The sequence below is a fragment of the Nelumbo lutea genome, chromosome 1 (assembly GCF_056320005.1).
Source record: "Nelumbo lutea isolate HS-2025 chromosome 1, American lotus-T2T, whole genome shotgun sequence".
Lineage (NCBI taxonomy): Eukaryota > Viridiplantae > Streptophyta > Magnoliopsida > Proteales > Nelumbonaceae > Nelumbo > Nelumbo lutea.
Genome location: NC_142684.1, coordinates 195881701 through 195903709, shown reverse-complemented (window position 1 = coordinate 195903709; position 22009 = coordinate 195881701). Strand labels below are relative to the sequence as shown.

Genomic DNA, 22009 nt, shown 5'->3' with positions numbered 1-22009 from the left:
AAGTTGAAGAAAAGCTACAGCAGAGGGATGAGGTTTTGAGGTCCATGAAGGAACATCTGAACCGGGCCCAGCAAATGAAGGCCCAGTATGACAAGAAGCATAGGCTGGTAACCTACCAGGAGGGAGAGTTTGTGTTCTTGAAGCTTCAGTCCTACCGCCAAGTATCAGTCGCCCAGCAGAAGTGGCCTAAACTTGCACCTCTGTTTTTTGGGCCCTTCCGTATAGTGGGCTGAGTAGGAGAGGTGGCCTATAGATTGGATCTTCCGCCATCTTCTCGCATCCACCCAGTCTTCCGTGTTTCCCTACTAAAGAAGAGTACAGGATCTCACTCGAATGCTAGCCCCACGTTGCCTGCGTTCAATGAGGAGGGGCGCCTGCAGCCGAAGCCTATGGTGGTTCGAGATCTAAGGTGGGTTAAAAGGGGAAAGACAGTGCACAAGGAGGCCTTAGTGGTTTGGAAACACCTGCCCGAGGAGGATGCATCTTGGAAAGACTGACAATCTCAAGAAGATGTTTCCAGGATTCAACCTTGAGGACAAGGTTGTTCTGAAGGAGGGGCGAGTTGTTGGGGCCCCAGCCCATGTGAGACCGAAGGCCCATACCCCTAACCAGCACGGGGACCAGCCCACAGTGCCTATAAAGGCCCACGAAGAGCACAACATGTTGAAAGAAGCCAAGTGCCCACCCATTCGCTACATGTACACAAGGAAGACACATCAGCCATGAACAGTCCCATGCACATGTCGTGATTTCCTTGTACACTCTACAAATATCTGAGAATAAACGAGTTGGGCAGATCTGGCTTAATCCATTTCTCTTCTTCTTTTCTTAGTAGGAGGTTAGGTCTCCCTTGAGGAGACCTTTGCGGTGGGCAATATCCCATCACAAAGGTAGACCTACTGTCATCTACACATCAATTTTCATATGACCATTATTCTTGAAGAGTATTCCACGACCTAGACACTTCTTGAGATATGCTAGGATCCGCTCAACGGCCAACAAATGAATGGTTCTTGGAGAGTGCATGTACTGACTAACAACACTGACAACATAAGAAATGTTAGGCCGAGTCAGACAAAGATAAAAAGTTTCCCAACCAGCCATTGATACATGGTCTTGTCATCAAGAGGTTCACCTTCTTCTGCACTTATCTAATGATGTAATTCAATGGGAGTATTTGCAGGTATTAGAGTTAGCTGAATAAGGGTAGATTAGTCATCTCACCTTGGTTAAGTTATGAGCTTATGTGGCAGTCTTATTAGAGGTTCTCTGTCCCATACTTAAGTAGGGGCAGTTTAGTCCTTATACATTTAATTAGAAGCCTAATCACTATTAAGAGGTCGACTGATAGGGTTTAGCTATCAAGTTCGACAGTTCTTTCATCTTCTTCTTCTTCTCTTCTCTTTCTTCTTCTCCTTACTGGTTCGGACTACTGTAGCTACGGTAGTCCACTTCACAACACACTACTGCTACTCTTGCCCACTCACAGCACACTACTGCTACTCTTGCCCACTCAGGGTACCACGTGATGAGTATGAGCGGTTCCTTCAATCCACTTCACAGCACACTACTGCTACTCTTGCCCACTCAGGTATAGCTTGCCTGTCATCTAAAACCTCTCCTTGGATTATTGACTCTGGAGCCTCTGATCACATGACTGGGACTCCAGGTGTGTTCTCTTCTCTCTCTGAAACTTCCACATCTCAAACTGTTACCCTTGCCAATGGTTCCTCCTCTCCCATCTGTGGTGTTGGCAATGTTGACATGGCTTCTCTTTCTTTATCATCTGTTCTATATGTCCCTAAGTTTCCATTCAATCTTATGTCTGTTAGTAAATTAACCAAGATTCTTAATTGCTCTGTTACTTTTTTCCCTTCCTCTTGTGTTTTTTAGGATCTCAGGACGGGGAAGAAGATTGGTGGGGGGCATAAAGCTGGTGGATTGTATTACCTTGACGGTGGTGGATCGTCAGTTGCACTTCAGACTTCACTCACTCCTCTACAGTGGCATTGTCGACTGGGACATCCTTCTCTCAAGGCACTCAAGATACTAGTTCCGTCTTTGAGTCATTTGTCAGTGTTACAGTGTGAGTCGTGTCAGTTTGGGAAACATCATCTTGTTTCCTTCAGTCCTAGAGTTGAAAGTCGTATGTTGAGTCCTTTTGCTTTGGTTCATTTAGATGTTTGGGGCCTGATCAAAATAGAGTCTTATAATGGTTACAAGCATTTTGTCACTTTTATTGATGATTGTTCAAGAATGACATGGATTTATTTAATGAAAGAAAGGAGTGAATTATTTTCCATTTTTCAAAAATTCCATGCTGAAATATGTACATAATTTGGTGTTCCAATCAAAGTTCTTCGTTCAGATAATGGTCGTGAATATTTTCTAACTTCCTTTCAACAGTATTTAGAACAACATGGCATCATTCATCAAACTTCTTGTGCATCCACTCCTCAACAAAATGGGGTGGCTGAACGGAAGAATCGTCATCTCCTTGAAATAGCTCGGTCTATTCTTCATCATATGAGTGTTCCTAAACGGTTTTGGAGTGATGTTGTACTTACTGCGTGTTTCCTCATTAATCGGATGCCCTCCTTTATTCTTCATGGTCGGTCTCCCTTCTCTATCTTGTTTCCCACCTTGTCTTCCTTTCCATTAACACCTCGTATCTTTGGCTGTGTGCTTTGTTCACAATCTGAGTCCTGGAATAGACAAGTTGGATGCACGCTCCATTAAGTGTGTCTTTCTTGGCTACTCTCGAACTCAAAAATGGTACAAGTGTTACAATCCCATTACTCTGAAGTGCAATGTCTGTCCTGATGTCACATTTTCTGAGTCTGTTCCCTTCTTCTCAAGAACTGAAGCATCTTCGTCTCCACATTTACTTCCTCTTGCTCTTCCGGTCAGTGATCCAGTTCTGGGTGTTCCTGTTGGAGTTGACTCGTCATCTCATCCAGTGCAGATCCCTACTGAATGACCACCAATTCGGCAAGTGTATACATGTTGAACGACACCGGCCCCTCCTCCAGCTTCTACCTTGTCCGCGGATCCTGTCGTTGCTCCTGTTGCTGAACCTTCAGGACTTGACCTACCCATTGCCTTATGGAAAGGTAAACGTAGTTCTACTCTCCATCCCAATTCCAATTTTGTTTCAGTATCTCGCCTTTCCGCCTCACATCGCTAGTTTGTTTCACTATTGTCATCTATTTTCATACCTAACAATGTCCAAGAGGCTCTTAGTTCACCTGGGTGGAGGCAGGCAATGGAGGAGGAACTCTCTGCTCTTCAGCATACTCACACGTGGGAGCTCACTACTCTTCCCCCTGGTAAGCATGTTGTGGGTTGTAAATGGGTGTATACTGTTAAATACTTGCCAGATGGTAGTGTAGAGCATCTGAAAGCCAGCCTTGTTACTAAAGGTTATTCACAGTTGTATGGAGTGGACTATATGGAGACCTTCTCTCCAGTGGCTAAGATTAGCTCTGTTTGTGTGTTAATTTCCCTGGCAGTTATGTATGATTGGCCCTTATTTCAACTTGACATAAAAAAATGCCTTCCTTCATGGTGACCTTATAGAGGAAGTATATATGGAGCAACCACCTGGGTTTGTTGCTCAGGGGGAGGCTGGTAAGGTGTGCAGACTGAAAAAGGCAATTTATGGGTTGAAACAATCGCCTCATGCTTGGTTCGAGAAGTTTAGTGAAGTGGTGAGGAATTTTGGAATGAAACAATGTCAGGTTGATCACTCAGTGTTCAGCTATGACTCAGAAGCTGGAAAGTTTTTATTAGTGGTCTATGTGGATGATATTGTCATAACTGGCAGTGACAAATTGGGGATCGACAAACTCAAGGTCTTTCTGCAAAATCATTTTCAGACAAAAGACCTTGGGACATTGAAGTATTTCTTGGGTATAGAAGTTGCTAGATCAAGACAATGTGTAAACCTGTGCCAAAGAAAATATGTGTCGATCTATTGGACAAAACACGACTGTTAGGTGCAAAACCAGCTGAGACTCCTATGGAACCAAATGTTAAGTTGAGCGGTGATACAGGGGAAATATTTGATGATCCTGGAAGGTATAGACGACTAGTGGGGAAGCTGAACTATTTGACTATCACGAGACTAGACATCTCCTTTGCAGTCAGTGTGGTGAGCCAATTTATGTAGAACCCTCGTATATCTCACTGGGATGCAGTTCTTAGAATTGTAAGATATTTGAAGGGAGCTCCAGGCCGTGGGCTATTGTATAAACCAAGAGGAAAAATTGAAGTAGTTGGGTACACGGATGCAGATTGGGCGGGCTCTGTGTTTGATAGAAGATCTACTAAAGGTTACTGCACATTTCTTGGAGGAAATCTTGTGACGTGGAAGAGTAAAAAGTAGACGGTTGTGGTTAGAAGCAGTGTTGAAGTCGAGTACAGAGCCATGGCACACACTACATGTGAATTAGTGTGGTTGAGGAATCTCCTACAAGAAATCGGATTCCACATGGATAAACTTATGAAGTTGTACTGTGACAATCAAGCTGCGCTCCATATCTCATCCAACCCTGTTTTTCATGAGAGAACAAAGCACATAGAGATTGATTGCCACTTTGTGAGGGAGAAGGTTCTTACTGGAGAGATAAGCACTGAACATGTAAGCTCAGGTGATCAGTGGGCAGATTTGTTTACAAAAGCCTTAAGCTCAGGGAGAGTGAACTATATTTGTAACAAGCTGGGATTATATGATATATATTCTCCAGCTTGAGGGGGAGTGTTAGAGTTAGCTGAATAAGGGTAGATTAGTCATTTCACCTCGGTTAAGTTATGAGCCTATGTGGCAGTCTTATTAGAGGTTCTCTGTCCCATACTTAAGTAGGGGCAGTTTAGTCCTTGTACATTTAATTAGAAGCCTAATCACTATTAAGAGGTCGACTGATAGGGTTTAGCTATCAAGTTCGACAGTTCTTTCGTCTCCTTCTTCTTCTCTTCTCTTTCTTCTTCTCCTTACTGGTTCGGACTACTATAGCTACAGTAAAAACAACAGGTTTAACTCCCAATTTTCTGTTTCCTCCAAAAGGTCAAGTACATATTTCTTCTAAGAAATGAAAATACCATGTTTAGATTTAGCCGCCTCAATTCTTAGAAAATATCGGAGATGACCCAAATCATTAACCCCAAACTCTTTGTGAAGCAATTGCTTGAGGGAATTAATCTCATCAACATCACTTGCCTGTTACCACAATATCATCTACATATACAACAAGGAGTGTTAGAGAGGAACCACCTCTCTTGATGAAAAGTGTGTGGTCTGAGTGAGCCTGCATATACCTAAATTTCTCCAAAGCAAGTCTAAACCTATCAAACCAAGCCCTTGGAGATTGCTTTGAACCATACAATGCCTTCTTGAGTCTACAAACTTTCTTGCCTGCACCTGCATCATAGAAACCAAGGGGCAATTCCATATACACTTCATCCTATAAATCACCATTGAGGAAAGCGTTCTTGACATCCATTTTGAACATGTGCCATGAAAAGTTTGTAGCCAGAGATAACCGAACACAAATAGTATTCATCTTAGAAATTGGTGCAAAGGTCTCAAAGTAATCAATACCATAGGTTTGTGTGTACTCCTTTGGAACTAGGTGGGCTTTGTATCTTTCAAGTGATCCATCTGCATTATGCTTCACAGTGAACACCCATCTGCACTCAGTTGGTTTCTTTCCTTCAAGTTGATCCACCAGCTCCCCTGTCTCATTTTTAATTAGTGCATTTGTTTCCTCCTTCATTGTATCTTTCCTTTCAGGCACAGAGAGAGCTTCCTACACAGGTCTCCTCAAGGGAGACCTAACCTCCTTTAACCTCCTTTAAATTCCCTTTATTAAGGGATGCAAAGAGTACCTACACAAATATGGGTGCAATTGATATGTCATTCTCCCAATCAACCAATATGGGTGCAATTGATATGTCACCAGAATAAGTCTCTCAACGAAGATGATATGAGGTAAGGCTTAGATCAATTTATGCACCTTTTACAAGCCTGAAAACATAGCAAGGGTAGCTCAAGTCCCAGCATATATGTGATTAGTTGTTCTAATTAGAAATTTAGATGAAGCATTTCCACATCGGGACAAAGTTGAGGACTGATCGTAACAGCCCTTATCCTAAAGTCTCTGAAAATTATGAAAAATTGTATCCTAACCTGAAAATTTCTTTTCATTGAATTGTGTAAGAACTCCCTGCAGTAAATCAGCCCAATTGAAATTTCCTTTTCCCTTGTTATGTCCAAAAATTAAGAAACCTCTAAAAAGTTTTTTCCTGTGTGCCATAAAATACTTCCCTCCCAACAGCTCCAGTACCATACTGATCTATAGAGATTGAAAGAATAATGCCAGAAAATAAAAGAAATAGATAAACACTGCCCACCTTCTCTCACAGTCTCACTTATTCAAATCCTAATCCAGACCATATGATGGCTTAACAAATCAAACACTCAATGACCCTAAAATTGTACATACTCCCTTATACTCCTAGAAATGCTAAATAGTCCCCAGATGAGTAACAATACTTTGGTTACATCCCTACAACCTCCAACAATTTTTAGGGTCTGTTTGGTTCGAGGGAATAGGACCCTGGAATCAGAATCGAAATGGGTCATTCCGTTTCTGGATGTTTGGTCGACCGGAATGGGAATGAGTAGGTGGAATGCCAACGACCCTAAAATTGTACATACTCCCTTATACTCCTAGAAATGCTAAATAGTCCCCAGATGAGTAACAATACTTTGGTTACATCCCTACAACCTCCAACAATTTTTAGGGTCTGTTTGGTTCGAGGGAATAGGACCCTGGAATCAGAATCGAAATGGGTCATTCCGTTTCTGGATGTTTGGTCGACCGGAATGGGAATGAGTAGGTGGAATGCCAACGACCCTAAAATTGTACATACTCCCTTATACTCCTAGAAATGCTAAATAGTCCCCAGATGAGTAACAATACTTCGGTTACATCCCTACAACCTCCAACAATTTTTAGGGTCTGTTTGGTTCGAGGGAATAGGACCCTGGAATCAGAATCGGAATGGGTCATTCCGTTTCTGGATGTTTGGTCGACCAGAATGGGAATGAGTAGGTGGAATGCCATTCCCCCATATGGGGGAATGGCCATTCCCGACCCCCTCCCCCGGAACGTGATTCCCATTCTGCTATTAGTTTCCTTTTTTTCTTTTTGGATGTGCAATTCAGAAGGAAGATGCCGCGAGTAGACCAGGGTTTCACCTTGGCAAGAACCTCCCCAAATCTGCCATTCGTGCCTTCGTCGAGAACCTCAGAGTATTAGCACCCAAGGTGCTACCACTAAGGGAGCTGCTTCGATATGTTATAGTAACACGCCTCCTTCCTCGTCCCAAGAAGGACAGCGTGTCCGCCGGCAAGAGCGGCGGGGTGGGAAAGAGTTTGGGGCTGGAGTACGACTTGGAGCCAGCAAGGAGGCCAAGAAGAGGTTGAGAAGAGGTGACAGTGTGATGATGATCAGCTTCGGGGGAGGTTTCAAGTGCAACAGCTGCCTTCTGGAGGTTGTTAGGGATTTGGAGGGTGATAACGTGTGGAAGGATTTTATTGCTAATTACCCTCCAAAAACCCTAGTCAGTCCGTTCATGAGCGAGTATGGGTGGATTAACAATGAGACGGAGGAGACGTTTGAAGAAGCGGTGGATAGCTACAAGCATGATTTCTGAATTTGCTACAAAACTTTCATGCATTTTTATGAATTTTCTACAAAATTATTATAATTTCTGCATTTCCTGCAAATTTTCTGCAATTTCTGCATTTTTTTTGGTATTTTCATGCATTTTCTGCTTTTTTATTTTTATTAGGGGCAAAATTGGAAATCATGGCTGATTCCGATTCCAGCCTGATGAACCAAACAGCATCAACCGGAATCCGATTCCGATTCCTGTTTGAAACAAACAGGTAGGGGTAATAGACCATTCCGATTCCAGTTCCAAGGGATTCCCATTCTGATTCCGATCACGAACCAAACGGACCCTTAGTTTCTTTTCTCTTTTTGCTTGTTTGTCACAGATGAACATCAAATATACATAATTAATTGTTCCTTAATTTTTAGAATTCTCATGATGTTAGACATTTTAATAGAAATAATTTTTTTTTTAGAATGCTTCCCTGAATCCATGGTTTTCCTTCTTGTTGGGTTGGACTCCTAGACTGGCATCAGATTCTGAACTCCCTAATCTATGTCCTTGTAACACTTCTTTTTGGTTTGACAAAGTATTTATTATCTAACATACTAAAATCAACTTTTTGTTGCTTGTTAAAACGCTGATGTTTATTCATCGTATTGATTTTTTGTTGCTCCTATTTATGGCATTCCATTCTACAGATATCTTCTACGGAGAAGTGCACTGGAATTATTTATGGTTGACAGATCAAACTTCTTCTTTGACTTTGGGGTATAATGTTATAAGTATCTATATGCATCTAATTTCATTGTATCTATGTCAACACAAAGTCTGTTAATAACATCCATTCCTCATAAATCGCCACTAAACCACTTTTTGTCTTTATTTTTTCTTGGTTTGTATTTGGTCTAGAATATTGAAGGGCGGAAGAATGCATATAAAGCTATAGTTCAAGCACGGCCTCCTCATTTGAGCAACATTTATCTAGCCACACAAGTATCTATCTCTTAATGCTCTAAATGTATTATTTGAATCTAAGACATTCTATTCTTAAAACTAAGGTCCTGTATTATTTGCTTTAGAGACCTGAACAACTTCTTAAGAGAACTCAGCTTATGGAGCGTTGGGCTAGATGGGAGGTACGAAATTGATGATTGACTTGTAGATACATCATTATTTAAACCTGTTGTTTTAATTTCAGCAATTTCGTTTTGTTTTAGTTACTGAATCTATATTATTAACCACTAGAACACTACCTATTCGCAGATCAGCAATTTTGAATATCTTATGCAGCTCAATACCCTGGCTGGCCGTAGTTATAATGACATCACACAGGTTGATTTTCTAAATATTTTATGTCAATAATTTGAAGAAGTAGGATCCTGTATTTTTGTTATTGAATATCCTTTTTCTTCATTGCAGTATCCTGTTTTTCCATGGATTCTTGCTGATTACACTTCAAAGAATTTGGATCTCACTGATCCATCTTCATACCGAGATCTTTCACAGGTTGCACAATTTAATCCAATCTTCTGTTCTTAATTACTGTAAATTTCCACTGTTTTAATTGGTTTGTTTATTTAAGTGTAAAGTATATACTCTTTGCAGCCTGTTGGTGCATTAAATGTTGATAGGCTAAAAAAATTCCAAGAAAGATACTCCAGCTTTGATGATCCAATCATCCCAAAGTTTCATTATGGTTCACATTACTCAAGTGCCGGAACAGTAAGTTCTGTTGTGATATTATCTTTTAGAATGGTTGGTGTTTTTTCTTTTTAATGTAAATGCTGCAAGAGAATGCATTTCGGGCTCTGTTGCCCCACTCTTGCAAACATGTTGATATCTGTAGCCTGCTTACCTCTTCTAATATTTTGTTAAATAGAAATAGCGACCAAGATATGAAACAGGGTTGGATTTAACAGTGATCTCTAGTTTGTTGAAAAGATCACTTTTTAAAGTATGCTAGGGCAAATGTAATAGTATTGCATTGCCATTATTTAGCATTTTTTATCATTTTCTTTGCCTATTGGTAACAGAAGTATCTGTCAGATGGTCCCTCCTCTGTTGATGTGGTCATATGTTAACTAACTTCATAAGTGACAGCTTGGAATGCTGATATAAACTATCGACTCTTCTTGATATAGATGCTGATAAAAAAGAAATTTCTTGATACAAATATCTAGCGTTTTCTAGACTCCAGAGTTGCAGAATTATATAAACTGACATTAATTGATAGCATTGAGTGTTTCTTAGAGTGGATCTTGATGTGATTAATTCATTCAATGCTACTACTTTTGTTTCATATTTTTTCTTTCCTTCCCTTGTTTACTGATGGTGTTTTTTGTTGGTTCATCAATTCTGGTTCATTAAATTACATCTTGTAACTTCAGTTGACCTATTGGTGGATAAGGTAGTAGAAATCAGTAGAAATATAAAAAATTATAGAAATAGAGGAAAGAAAGGAAGAATTTGTGAGAGAAGAGAATTACATGGCCAAGACATCACCATGTAATTCTCCTGCACCCACTGAGAAGAATTTGTAATAGGTTACATCTCCTCTCCAGTAATATATCCTAGTTTTCCACGTGCACAAATAGCCATCTTGGCTGATTGTGCCCATTCTACATAGTTTGTACCATCCAATTTTAATTGTAGTAATAATACCAGATCCAAACGGATCATTGGCACTTCCTACACCCAAGCCTTGGCTATTGGTTGATTTATGTTCAGCACTACATCCCTCCATATCAATTCAATCAACTTAAATCAGCAAGAAAATCAGATACAAACACTCCAAGATCAGATTGATCTCACCAAGAAAGGGGGGACTTTTCTGGAAGAAGAAAACTCTACTTGGAGAGAATTCTCCATTCTTGAGAACTAAAAGGAGAACAGGGTGTCAACCTCTTTAGGAAGCCCAGAAATTGCCAAAAGTTGAACCACCCACTATAAAAAGCTCCAAGGTATCCAAAAAAAACTTGAGCCCCCAACACAAGTCAAAAATAAAGAGTCCAACCTGACTAGGACTCTTCCCCTCACTCCAGTTCTTCCTGATTTTGAGAGTTTGAACAGTTCAGTTGGTTGAAAAGTGATGCCTTCACAAGCCTAGGTGCCAGGCAGGCCTATACCTGCAACAGTACCTTCTGTGGTTCCACTGAAACCCACACCCAAATATGTTGTTCCTCCATGCAAGCATGTTTATTCTAGAATGCCATGTCAGAAGGTTGTTATAACTGCAAAATATCAGATCCAATGTTCAAAATTTTAGTACGATGCACCCTGTATCAGGTGTATCGTATCATATCGGTAGCTTTCCAAATTCACAAATAAGGGGGGTTTTGTAATTTGGGCACTTTCAGGGGGTAGGAAAGCCTAAAAACGACCCCCTGAAACATTTTTGAAAAAGAAAAACTACAAAAAAAAGATATAAAGTATCAAAACACCCGATACGCCTTCATGTATATCAAGTGTATTGGTACTTTGAACTTTGATCAGATCTGACCTGCTTGTTATGTGGTTTTATTACCTATAAATAGGCATTCTGTTGAGTGGAAAATACTTTTTGGCTGTGTTCCAATTTTCTTACCCTCTTCTCTCAATAAGAAGCTGAGCTTCCCTCAAAGCAAGCTCCTGAGTTAGGCTGTACCTAACAGCATCTTTCTTTGGATATTTTGGGTGTTAATACTGACCATGTTATGAGTATGAGGACAAGGATTGTATTTGTAAATCATCCTGTGATGGGTTTCTACAAGCTGAATATTGGTGGAGCTTCAAAATTCCTTATGGGTATTACTGGAGCCTGGAGGAGGTGGTATTATTGAGGATGGAAGAAACAAAGTGGTGGTAGTAGCTTTCTCTAACTTTTATGGTGGCAAGACCAATTTAATTACCAAAGCAAGGGCTTTACTTGATGGGCTCCAGTTGGCGTGTTGTACTTGAATTGAAAATGTGGAGGTGGTAATAGATTCATAGATTGTTTGTGATATAGTGAAAAATGCTTGTGAAGTACCATGCTAGCTTTTTACTAGTAGAGGAGAGTGTCAGAATTGTTTGATAGAATGGTGATAATTTTTTATTCTCTTAGGGAAGGTAAAAAAGTTTTAAATGCTTCTGCAGATTTAGCTTGCATCAAGAGAAGTGGGATTTTCAATTCTTTGGAAGAGTTACCAATTTATTTTTTTCGTTTTGAGAAAAGATAACAGAAATTTCATTAAATAAATAGAAGGTAGATGAGAAGATGTACATCAGAGAAAATGTGAGAGGCACACAGGAATTACAAAGGTAAGTTTCTAACTTTCTATCTTTCTATCACTATACAAAGAATCCGTCTGAACCCATCAATGTCCATTAGGCTCAGTTAGGATGATGCATACAGAATTCCTTTCTTATTTTTTAGATAATTTATGTTTTTGTTTTTGTTTTTGGGGTTCAAGAGATCATTGAGTCTGCTTATATTTTGTTCATATGATTATTTTGGATGATCTCTTTGTAACTAGGTTTTGTAGAGGGGTAAGAAGTATGAAGCTATACAAGGATGTTGTATCATGTTGGATACGTTTATTATTAATAAAATTTATGGTAGCCATCCCTTGACTTGGAATAAAGTTTGGGGTTTAAGTAAAAAAATCACATCCAGCCTTGTCCTTGCCACATCTACATAACATTGGTATGGAGGTGGGTTGTCTATTTCATGTAATTGTAACGTAATGGATATTTTTTAAACCCCAAAATTTACTCCAGGTGGATGTTAAAAATGCCTTCCTCAACGATGTCTTGCAAGAAGAGGTGCACATGCAGTTACCTCCTAGATTTTATAGTGCAAAAGCAGGAAAGAAGGCTTGTCGGCTTAATAAGGTCTTATATGGATTGAAACAATCTCCTAATTTCTGGTTTTATAGATTTAGACAAGCTCTTGAAAAATTTGGCTATGTGCAATACTAGTCAGATCACACTCTTTTTATTAAGAAAGTGAATCCCTCTTTAACACTTGTTGTATATGTGGATGATATTGTGGTGACAGGGAGTGATATCCATGAGATTGACTCTCTTAAGCAACTCCTTCACTAAGAATTTGAGGTCAAAGACTTGGGAGAGCTATAGTATTTCTTGGGTATTGAGGTAGCACGGTCTAAACATGGGATTTTTGTTTCCCAAAGGAGGTATGTTCTTGATCTGTTGGCTAGGTGTTAAGCCTGCTAACACACCTATTGAACAAAATCACAAGATCAGTGCAGAAGGTGGAGAGCCCCTTAAAGATAAAGTTATGTTCCAACGGTTTGTTGGAAAACTTCTCTATCTTTGTCTCACACGACCAGACATCTCTTATGCAGTTAGTGTTATTAGCTAGTATATGCATTCTCCTAGAACCACACCTACTTGCAGTTGAGAGGATACTGGTGTATTTGAAGAGATGTCCAAGTAGAGATATACTCATCAAAGATAATGGTCACATGAAAATAGAAGTTTACACAAATGCTGATTGGGCTGGATATGTTGATGATAGGAGGTCTACTTCTGGGTATTGTGCTTTTGTAGGAGGAAATCTTGTTTCTTGGAGGAGTAAGAAACAAAATGTTGTTGCTCGCTCCAGTGCTGAAGCTGAATATAGGTCCATGACGAATGGTGTGGCTGAAGTGTTATGGTTGAAATCTCTATTTGAGGAGTTGGGTATTGCTTATGAGAAGCCCCTAATGTTGTATTGTGATAATCAGGCTGCTATTAACATTGCCCATAATCCTGTACAACATGACAGAACTAAGCATAAGTGGATCAATACTTTATCAGAGAGAGAGTTGCTTCCCAAGAAGTGTGTCTTCCATATATCACCTCCAACATGCAACTTGCAGATCTCTTCACTAAGGCAGTTTCAAAGACAAAGTTAGAGGCAAATCTATGCAAGTTGGGAATGACTAATATCTATTCCCAACTTGAGGGGGAGTGTAGAGATGTAGAACATTAATGTGGTCCTTACTACTGTTTGTCTATTTATGTTAGTGGTAGTTGGTAGTTATTTTTTGTTTTCTATTATTTCTTATTTCTTTGCTTATGTAAGCAGTAGGGGTAATTCTGGTTTTTACCCTATTTAAACTATTAATATAAATAGCTGAGTGGGGCGACAATCTAAGTGACCCACACTCTTTTTGACTTTCTTCTCTTCATCTTCTCATTCTCTTCTCCTCTTTGTTCTTCTTCTCTTATTCTCAAATCTTCATTCTTGTTTATTGTACATTACAACTAGGACTGATGCAGTCCTACTAGACAACTTTAGGTATGCTTATTGTCCCCCTGTACTACTATGGGATTCAATGCATAACTTTTATAATGGCGTTGATCATGTAGGAAAAAGAATATGTTCTATTTATTTAAATATGACTTTTTCCTGTTCTTCCATAGGTTTTGTATTACCTTGTTAGAGTGGAGCCATTTACCACTCTCTCAATCCAGCTACAAGGTGGCAAATTTGATCATGCAGATCGGATGTTTTCTGACATAGCTTCTACTTGGAATGGTGTTCTTGAGGACATGAGTGATGTCAAGGAGTTGGTAAGAATTTATTTCATCAATACCCAATGAGCGCCCCCTTACAGTCGTGATTAGAGTTTTTATGTGCATTTCTTTTTTTCTCATCTTCCTTTTACTGTATCACTTGCAGAAGGCATACTCTTATATTTGTTTCTCTATTTGGTTTTAGGTTCCAGAGCTCTTTTACCTCCCTGAGGTTCTAATGAATGGAAACTCAATTGATTTTGGCACAACACAACTAGGGGGAAAGCTTGGTATGTATATCTAGGTACTTGGAATGAATGAGCACCGATCAGTTGCATTTTTCTTGAAAGTGTCTGAATTTGATATGCTGATTTCGCATTCAATGTCACAGATTCTGTGAGACTTCCACCATGGGCTGAAAACCCTATTGATTTCATTCATAAGCATCGGAAGGCTCTTGAGAGTGAGCATGTTTCTGCTCATTTGCATGAATGGATTGACCTCATATTTGGGTATGTCTACTTGTTCTTGAAAATTTTATTTTTATGGGGTTTCTTTCTTAACCTAATATTTACATGAATGAATTGAAACTTTCAGATATAAACAGCGGGGAAAGGAAGCTGTATTGGCCAACAACGTGTTTTTTTATATAACCTATGAAGGCACTGTTGATATTGATAAAATTTCAGATCCAGTGAGCTTACTTGCTTTTTCTTCATTGATCTTTATCTTTTAGTTTAGTTACTTATTTTAAATCTGGTTATATTGTAAAAGGTACAACAACGTGCTACACAAGATCAAATAGCGTACTTTGGACAAACTCCTTCTCAGCTTCTTACTGTGCCTCACATGAAAAAGCGACCATTGGCAGATGTTCTTCACTTGCAGGTATGTCATGATTTTATTTTGACACATAACCTAGCATTTATGCAATACTGTTTTCTAAACGTTATCTCTGAGAAAATATTCTAGGTGTTTTAACAAATCATACTATAAAAAACATGTATCTCTTGACAAGACATAAATCAAGAAAAATGGCATTAGCTTCCAAAACTAGGTAAGATTACTTGTGGGATAACTATGCTTGTATCTGTGTTTGGGATTCAACTAAATCCATTATAATAATATCATATATGTAGACCACTAAAGGTGGACCATCCATCCTTTTTACTCATATCCTGTTCGAAAACAATTAAAAAAACTCCTAATACAATAATATGTAACAAGTAGACAAATTTATCATCAATGTGTGTTGTATGCCTTCCTTCTCACACATTTTCAACCCACTGTTGAACTAGTGGTCAGACTGGATGATCCATCATCCGGCAGGTCCCATTTAGCCCCCAAACTGCTTACTTGCAAAAAAAAAAAAAAAAAAAGTTGGTCAATGACCTAGTGACCCATGCAGTTAAAGTGTTGAACAATTTGTCCCAATCACCAAGTCACAAGTCAGACATTAATTCTCTTTTTCTGTATTTCTTAATTATTTCCATCATTAATAACATGAACTCTCCTTTATCACACATAGTTTTGTATAATATGACAAATATATCAATCTATACTGCCTATAAAAGTGTGAACGAGGCATTGGGCTTCTGGAATTTTTTTCACTAAAATACCCCTCCTCTTGAATTTAGTCCATCTTCATTGAAAGGGCAAAAAATGTATTTAAAATAATACTATTATTAAGTATATTCAATTACCTCTTATTAAGTTTCACATTTAAGGCACTAAATAAATCTCATTCTCTATCTCATTGAATCCAACATTTATACTTTTGTTTCTCGTCATTAAATACCACTAATAAATTTATGCACAATAATTATTAATAGAATGGCATTTTATATTTTAAAATAAAACTAAAACTGAAACCATATTTTCCATCTAGGTGGTGGGTAATTAGTTCAACCATTTGGGTCAAATGGATAATTCCATGATGTTATAAATAAATAATATAAATTTAGACATAAAAATACAAAAATTATAAAACATAAAGAAATTTTGAAAAAACTGAACACATTACTATTATTATATACTTGTAATAATAAAGAAAGATATATATGACAAAATAGACATAATTTTATTAATGATGGACTTGGAATATACAACTAAAACTGATGGAAAACGAAACCATTTTCCTATCTAGAGGGTGGGTTAGTGGTTCAACCTTTTAGGCCAAATGGGTTAAGCCATGATGTATAATTAAAAAATAAAAATTTTAAAATAGAATAATACAAAAAAATGTAACAATTTTGGGCACATCTATAATATTATATATTAATCATTTAATAAAAAATAAGTGTGATAAACAATAATTATTTTATTAATAATATAAATGAAATGCAAAATTTAAAACCAATCTGACCTTCTAAGTCAAATGGGCCAATCTATGATGTCATAACTAAGTAATAAATATTAAATATATATATATATAGAAACTCAAAGAAAAATATAAACTTTATATAAAGCATTTTGATACATATCTAACGTTATATATTCATCATTTTAAACACAAATAAATGTGAAAATAAGAATTAATTTTATTAATGATGAAAATTGAATATATGCTTTAAAATCAACCAAAAAAAGCAAAATGGTATTTCCATACATGTGGTGAGTTAGTGGTTCAACTTTCCATGTCAAATGGATCAAAACATGTTATAATTAAATATTAAAATACATAAAATTCTAAAAAATGTAGAAATTCGTAGATAAATTTAGGCACATTCTATACTTATCGTAGAAAAAAGTGTGATAAATGATAATTATTTTCATTAATGATGGAAATGAGATAAAAATTAAGAGAAGAAAAAGAGCATTAATGTACACATGACCCCACTAACCATGTCAAATGGTTCAATGATTTAATTAGCTAGGTCACTATAGACAAGTGGTTTGGTGGTAAATGGATCTATAATCATGAATTTGATGGTGGATTGGTCAATCTAATCAATTGATTTGACCACAATATTGAAAACAATATCCAAACAATATATTGGAATTGGATTTTCGTGGTAACAGGCCATTGATTCAACTTTTTAAGTTAAATATGTCAACCCTTGTCTCATGATTAGGTAAAAAATGAAGAAAAATAAAAAAACACAAAAAAAAATCATTTAGGCACTTATCTAATATTGTATATGAATTATATTAAAGAAAAACAAGCGTGATAGATAATAATTGTTTTTATTGATGTTCGAAATAAAATATAAAATTTAAAACTGACCCAGAAATGAAATCATTTCCTTGTGGCAAGTCAATGGTTTAACCTTTTGGATTATATGTATTAACCCTTGATCTCCTAATTAAATAATAAAAGTTAAAAATAAATAAATATACAAAAATTATGAAAAATATATAAAACTCTAAAAAATCATTTGGACATATCTCAAATATTTTATACTAATCATATTAAAAATCAAACACGATAAATAAGAATTTTTTAAACGTTTATTGATAATGAAAATAAAATACAAAATTTAAAACTAACCTAGAAGTGAAATTGTTTTCCTATTTGGTGTGATAGATCAATAATTCAACCTTTCAAGTCAAATGTTTTTACATGAGAAGTCATAATTAAATAATAAATAAAAAAAAGATAAAAACATAATATGTATGTATGTAAACATTTGGGCACACTAATATTTTATATTAATTAACCACGTTAACAAAAAAATAAGTGTCACAAACAATAATTGTTTTTTATGATAGAAATAAAATACGAATTTAAACCAACCCAAAAATGGAATTGCTTTCCTATTTGGTGGTGAGTCAACAATTCAGCCTTTTGGGTGAAATGTGCTAATCCTTGATGTCATAATTAAATAATAATAATAATTAAAAAAATGATGAAAACATACAAAAGTATAAAGGTAGAAAAAAATCTATAAAAAACATTTGAGCACATTTATAATATTGTATATTCATCATGTTAAACAAAAATCAATGTCACAGAATAATAATAATTTTTATAGATATAGAAATATAAAAATACAGAAAAAATTTACTATCACCATTCACCATCATCATAAAAAATTGCCACGTGCAAAGCACGTGCATACTTACTAATGATATTAGAAACATGCCAGATTTTTAATGCAAAATTTCTTTAATTTTCTGCATTTTATCTATTTACATGTTTTTATTATGTGATTTATGGCATTATGGGTTGACCCGTTTGACCCGAATGGTTTAACCAGTGACCCGCCAACCGAAGGGAAAAGCGGTTCTGTTTCCAAGTCATTTTTTAAAACATTGATGCATATATGCTTGTATGTAAAATCTCATAAATACAAACAAACATGCAGACCTAAATATGTACATACTTTCAGAATATAGTATATATGCCTCTTGAGTTGTCGAAGACCATTTAAATACAAAATACTGCAAACATTGAGGTATCAAATTGATATTCTTCATAAGAATATGATAGTGCATGCACTATAAGTATAGGTATTTTCTAGATTTTAGAACATGGTAAGACCTTGCAAATTTCAGTTGAAAATCAGACAATTGAAAAGGTAACAACTCATGAAAGTCCAATGATGCATATCAATGAATAGATGCTAATTAACTGATATACAATGAAACTATGGTATGTGCTCCTTGAAGGGTAAGCTGCTATTTATGGAGTTTATCATCTTTTTAGAATATTCTCCCTAGTCACTATATATCTTATCATAAGTTCAAGGCAGTGAAATTGATATTCTTCTGGGATCTTTCTAGTAATCAAAATCATGTTTAGTATATATGACCATTGATTTTTCTGTTGGGGCAAATACTATACTTGTCAACAAGTCTTTTAGGTTCTGCTTTTTATTCTTTTGGTATTGTCTTTAAGGTTCTGTTGATTCTTAAAGATTATATTTCTCTGGTAGCTTTTCTATTTTATTTTATATGGTATGTTAGAAAAGACTGATTTTGATCTATTTTCTCTTTTGTTGCATGCTAGACTATATTTCGAAACCCAAATGAGGTCAGACCATATGTGATCCCAAATCCTGAACGTTGCAATGTTCCTGCTGCTTCCATTTATGTGTCATCAGATTCTGTCATAGTTGTTGATGTAAATGCTCCAGCTGTCCATGTTGCAGTGCACAAGTGGCAGCCTAATACACCTGATGGCCAAGGCACGCCATTCCTTTTTCAACATGGGAAAGCCTTATCAAGTTCAACTGGTGGAGCATTCATGCGCATGTTTAAAGGGCCAGTTGGGTTTAATTCTGAAGAATGGCAGTTTCCACAGGCACTAGCATTTGCAACATCTGGAACAAGAACCTCAGATTTGGTTGTCATCACATGTGACAAAGAAATCATCACCGGTACCCTTTCTGTTTGTCTTCTTACTTTGTTTCCATTAGATAATAACATCTGTCCATGTTTTCAATTTTTAATTTGAAACATTCCAGAAAAAAGGGCTTGCCTTGGATACGTAGCTAGGGTTTGTCCTAGATATGTTTTAAGTTGCTAAATTGAATATATAGTTAAACTTTAATTAAACGTTATATATATTTTTAATTAATAAAAAAATTTATATGTAACATGAAACTCGTATACATAATTAGACGTTGATTAAATATTATATATATATATATATATATATATATATATTTTTTTTTTAATTAAAAAAAATTACATGTAATACTAAACTCGTATATATAATTAAACATTGATGAATTAATAAAAAATTACATGAAGTATTAAACTTGTATATATAATTAAACATTGATTAAATATTATAAATATTTGTTCATTAATAAAAGATTTTATATGTAATATTATAAACTCATATATATAATTAAACATTAATTAGATATTGTATATATTTTTTTATTAATTAACAGTTTTACATGTAATATTAAACTCAGATATATAATTAAATGTTGATTAAATATTATATATTTTTTAGTTAATAAAAAACTTGACATGTAACATTAAACTCGTATATATAATTAATAAAAAATGCAAGATTCCTAAGTCATTTAGACTTAACCTAAATAATTTGATTAGCATATGTAGTCCCCTGATTAGCAGAACTGTTTGTGTGGTTTAATAGTCAAACCTTTAGTCAAACCTTTTCTGAATAAAATCTTTATACCCCAGGAATGTCACTAGGTTTGTTTTGATGACTTGTACCATCTAGAGACTTGGAGGTTTGTGTGAAAAATCAGTTGGCTATTGTGTCACAACATAATATCCTTGCATTTGTGTTTAGGTGGGCATGCCGACAACAGTGTGAAGTTGATATCATCTGATGGAGCAAAAACCATTGAAACAGCCAGAGGGCATTGTGCTCCAATTACTTGTATTGCTTTGTCATCTGATAGCAACTACCTTGTGACTGGATCTCGTGATGCAACAATCATACTATGGAGGGTGCATCGGGCATTTGCATCACACTCAAGCAATATTTCAGAGCCTTCCACTACATCTGACACGCCCACTACAAGTAATGGTAACCTAACAAATGTGATGGTAGAGAATAACCGGAGACGTCGAATTGAGGGCCCCATGCATGTATTGAGAGGCCATTTCAGGGAAATAATTTGTTGCAGTGTCAGTTCTGATGTTGGAATTGTTGCATCGTGTTCCCATTTTTCAGATGTATTGATTCATTCCATAAGAAGGGGTCAGTTGATCAGGAGATTAGTTGGGGTGGAAGCACATGCTATTTGCCTTTCATGTCTAGGGGTTATAATGACCTGGAACAAAACAGAGTGTATGCTTAGGACTTTCACCATCAATGGGATTCCAATTGCGACAACACAACTTTCCACTTTATGTGGCAATGTTAGGTGCATGGAGGTTTCTGTTGATGGAGAGAATGTCATAATTGGGGTGAATTCATCTTCAGAAAGTGAGAATATTTGCACTAACAATCGAAATTTACAATCAAGTAACTCTGAGGCCAAAGATCTTGCTCTTGGATCGAGTGGTGAGAACCTAAACAAGTTGACAGTTCCGGTGCCTTCAATTCTATTCATGGATCTTTATACTCTGAAGGTATAGAAAACAATGTAAAAATAAAAATGAGCCTATGTTAGACTTTTTAGGGATCTACTCTTTTAACAAGCAAAGAATCCTATATTGTTAACAGGTATTTCATACACTAAAGCTGGGAGAAGGGCAAAACATAACTGCTTTCGCTTTGAACAAGGACAATACTAATCTTTTAGTGTCAACATCGGACAAGAAGTTGGTAGTTTTTACTGATCCATCTGTAAGTTAAATAGTTCAAAACATTATGTTTATCATTCTGGTATAGAGTTCCATTTGAGAGGGATCACAATGAGTTTTCTGCTTCACGTCTTACAGTTGAGCTTGAAGGTGGTGGATCAAATGCTTAAGCTTGGATGGGAAGGTGATGGGCTTAGTCCTCTAATAAAGTGACTCTCAAGCCATCAAATTTTGGTTGTATATAAGATTTGTCATTGGCGGCAGTCTTCTAGGGCACACAGAGCTGCAATTATACAAGGCTTTGACGTTGAGGATGTACATGTGTATCTACCAATGGAGCGGCAGCCTACTAGCACCACAGATGATGTTTGTAAAAAACAAGGTTGCTTCACTCTAGTTGTTTGCCAGTCAGGTATTTTCTGTTGTATCCTCCAATTGTCCTCTCTTTGTAAATTTGAAATGAAAGTAATCCAATTTCTGTTATATTTTATACATTTCAACCGAAATAGCAGCTTCATTAGGACCCCTCAAAAACATGAAGAATTAAAAATTAAATATGGAGCTTGATCTTGTTCTCATACTAATTGATCTTAAGAATACTCAACTCCCATAATACCTCATATAATCAACTGCTATTAGTTGCTCTATTGTACATAGGAAAATTACT

The 22009-nt window shown here is 36.5% G+C and overlaps 1 protein-coding gene across 5 annotated transcripts in view; it reads left to right on the top strand.

The window, feature by feature from the left end:
* The window catches only part of LOC148880171 (BEACH domain-containing protein C2-like), a 149556-nt gene that overhangs the window by 123959 nt on the left and 3588 nt on the right, over positions 1-22009 (top strand). For 3 of the 5 annotated variants that reach the window (XM_088961987.1, XM_088961986.1, XM_088961988.1), the window contains 15 exons: positions 8382-8451; positions 8593-8676; positions 8763-8819; positions 8947-9015; positions 9103-9189; positions 9289-9405; positions 14074-14223; positions 14372-14456; positions 14558-14678; positions 14764-14860; positions 14941-15054; positions 19118-19487; positions 20381-21168; positions 21263-21385; positions 21481-21842. In XM_088961987.1, coding sequence (XP_088818113.1) covers positions 8382-8451; positions 8593-8676; positions 8763-8819; positions 8947-9015; positions 9103-9189; positions 9289-9405; positions 14074-14223; positions 14372-14456; positions 14558-14678; positions 14764-14860; positions 14941-15054; positions 19118-19487; positions 20381-21168; positions 21263-21385; positions 21481-21555 — 2407 coding nt within the window. In that variant the 3' untranslated portion in view covers positions 21556-21842. Of the gene's footprint in view, positions 1-8381; positions 8452-8592; positions 8677-8762; positions 8820-8946; positions 9016-9102; positions 9190-9288; positions 9406-14073; positions 14224-14371; positions 14457-14557; positions 14679-14763; positions 14861-14940; positions 15055-19117; positions 19488-20380; positions 21169-21262; positions 21386-21480; positions 21843-22009 lie in introns of those variants that run through there. The other 2 variants (XR_016104484.1, XR_016104483.1) reach the window with 1 other exon arrangement.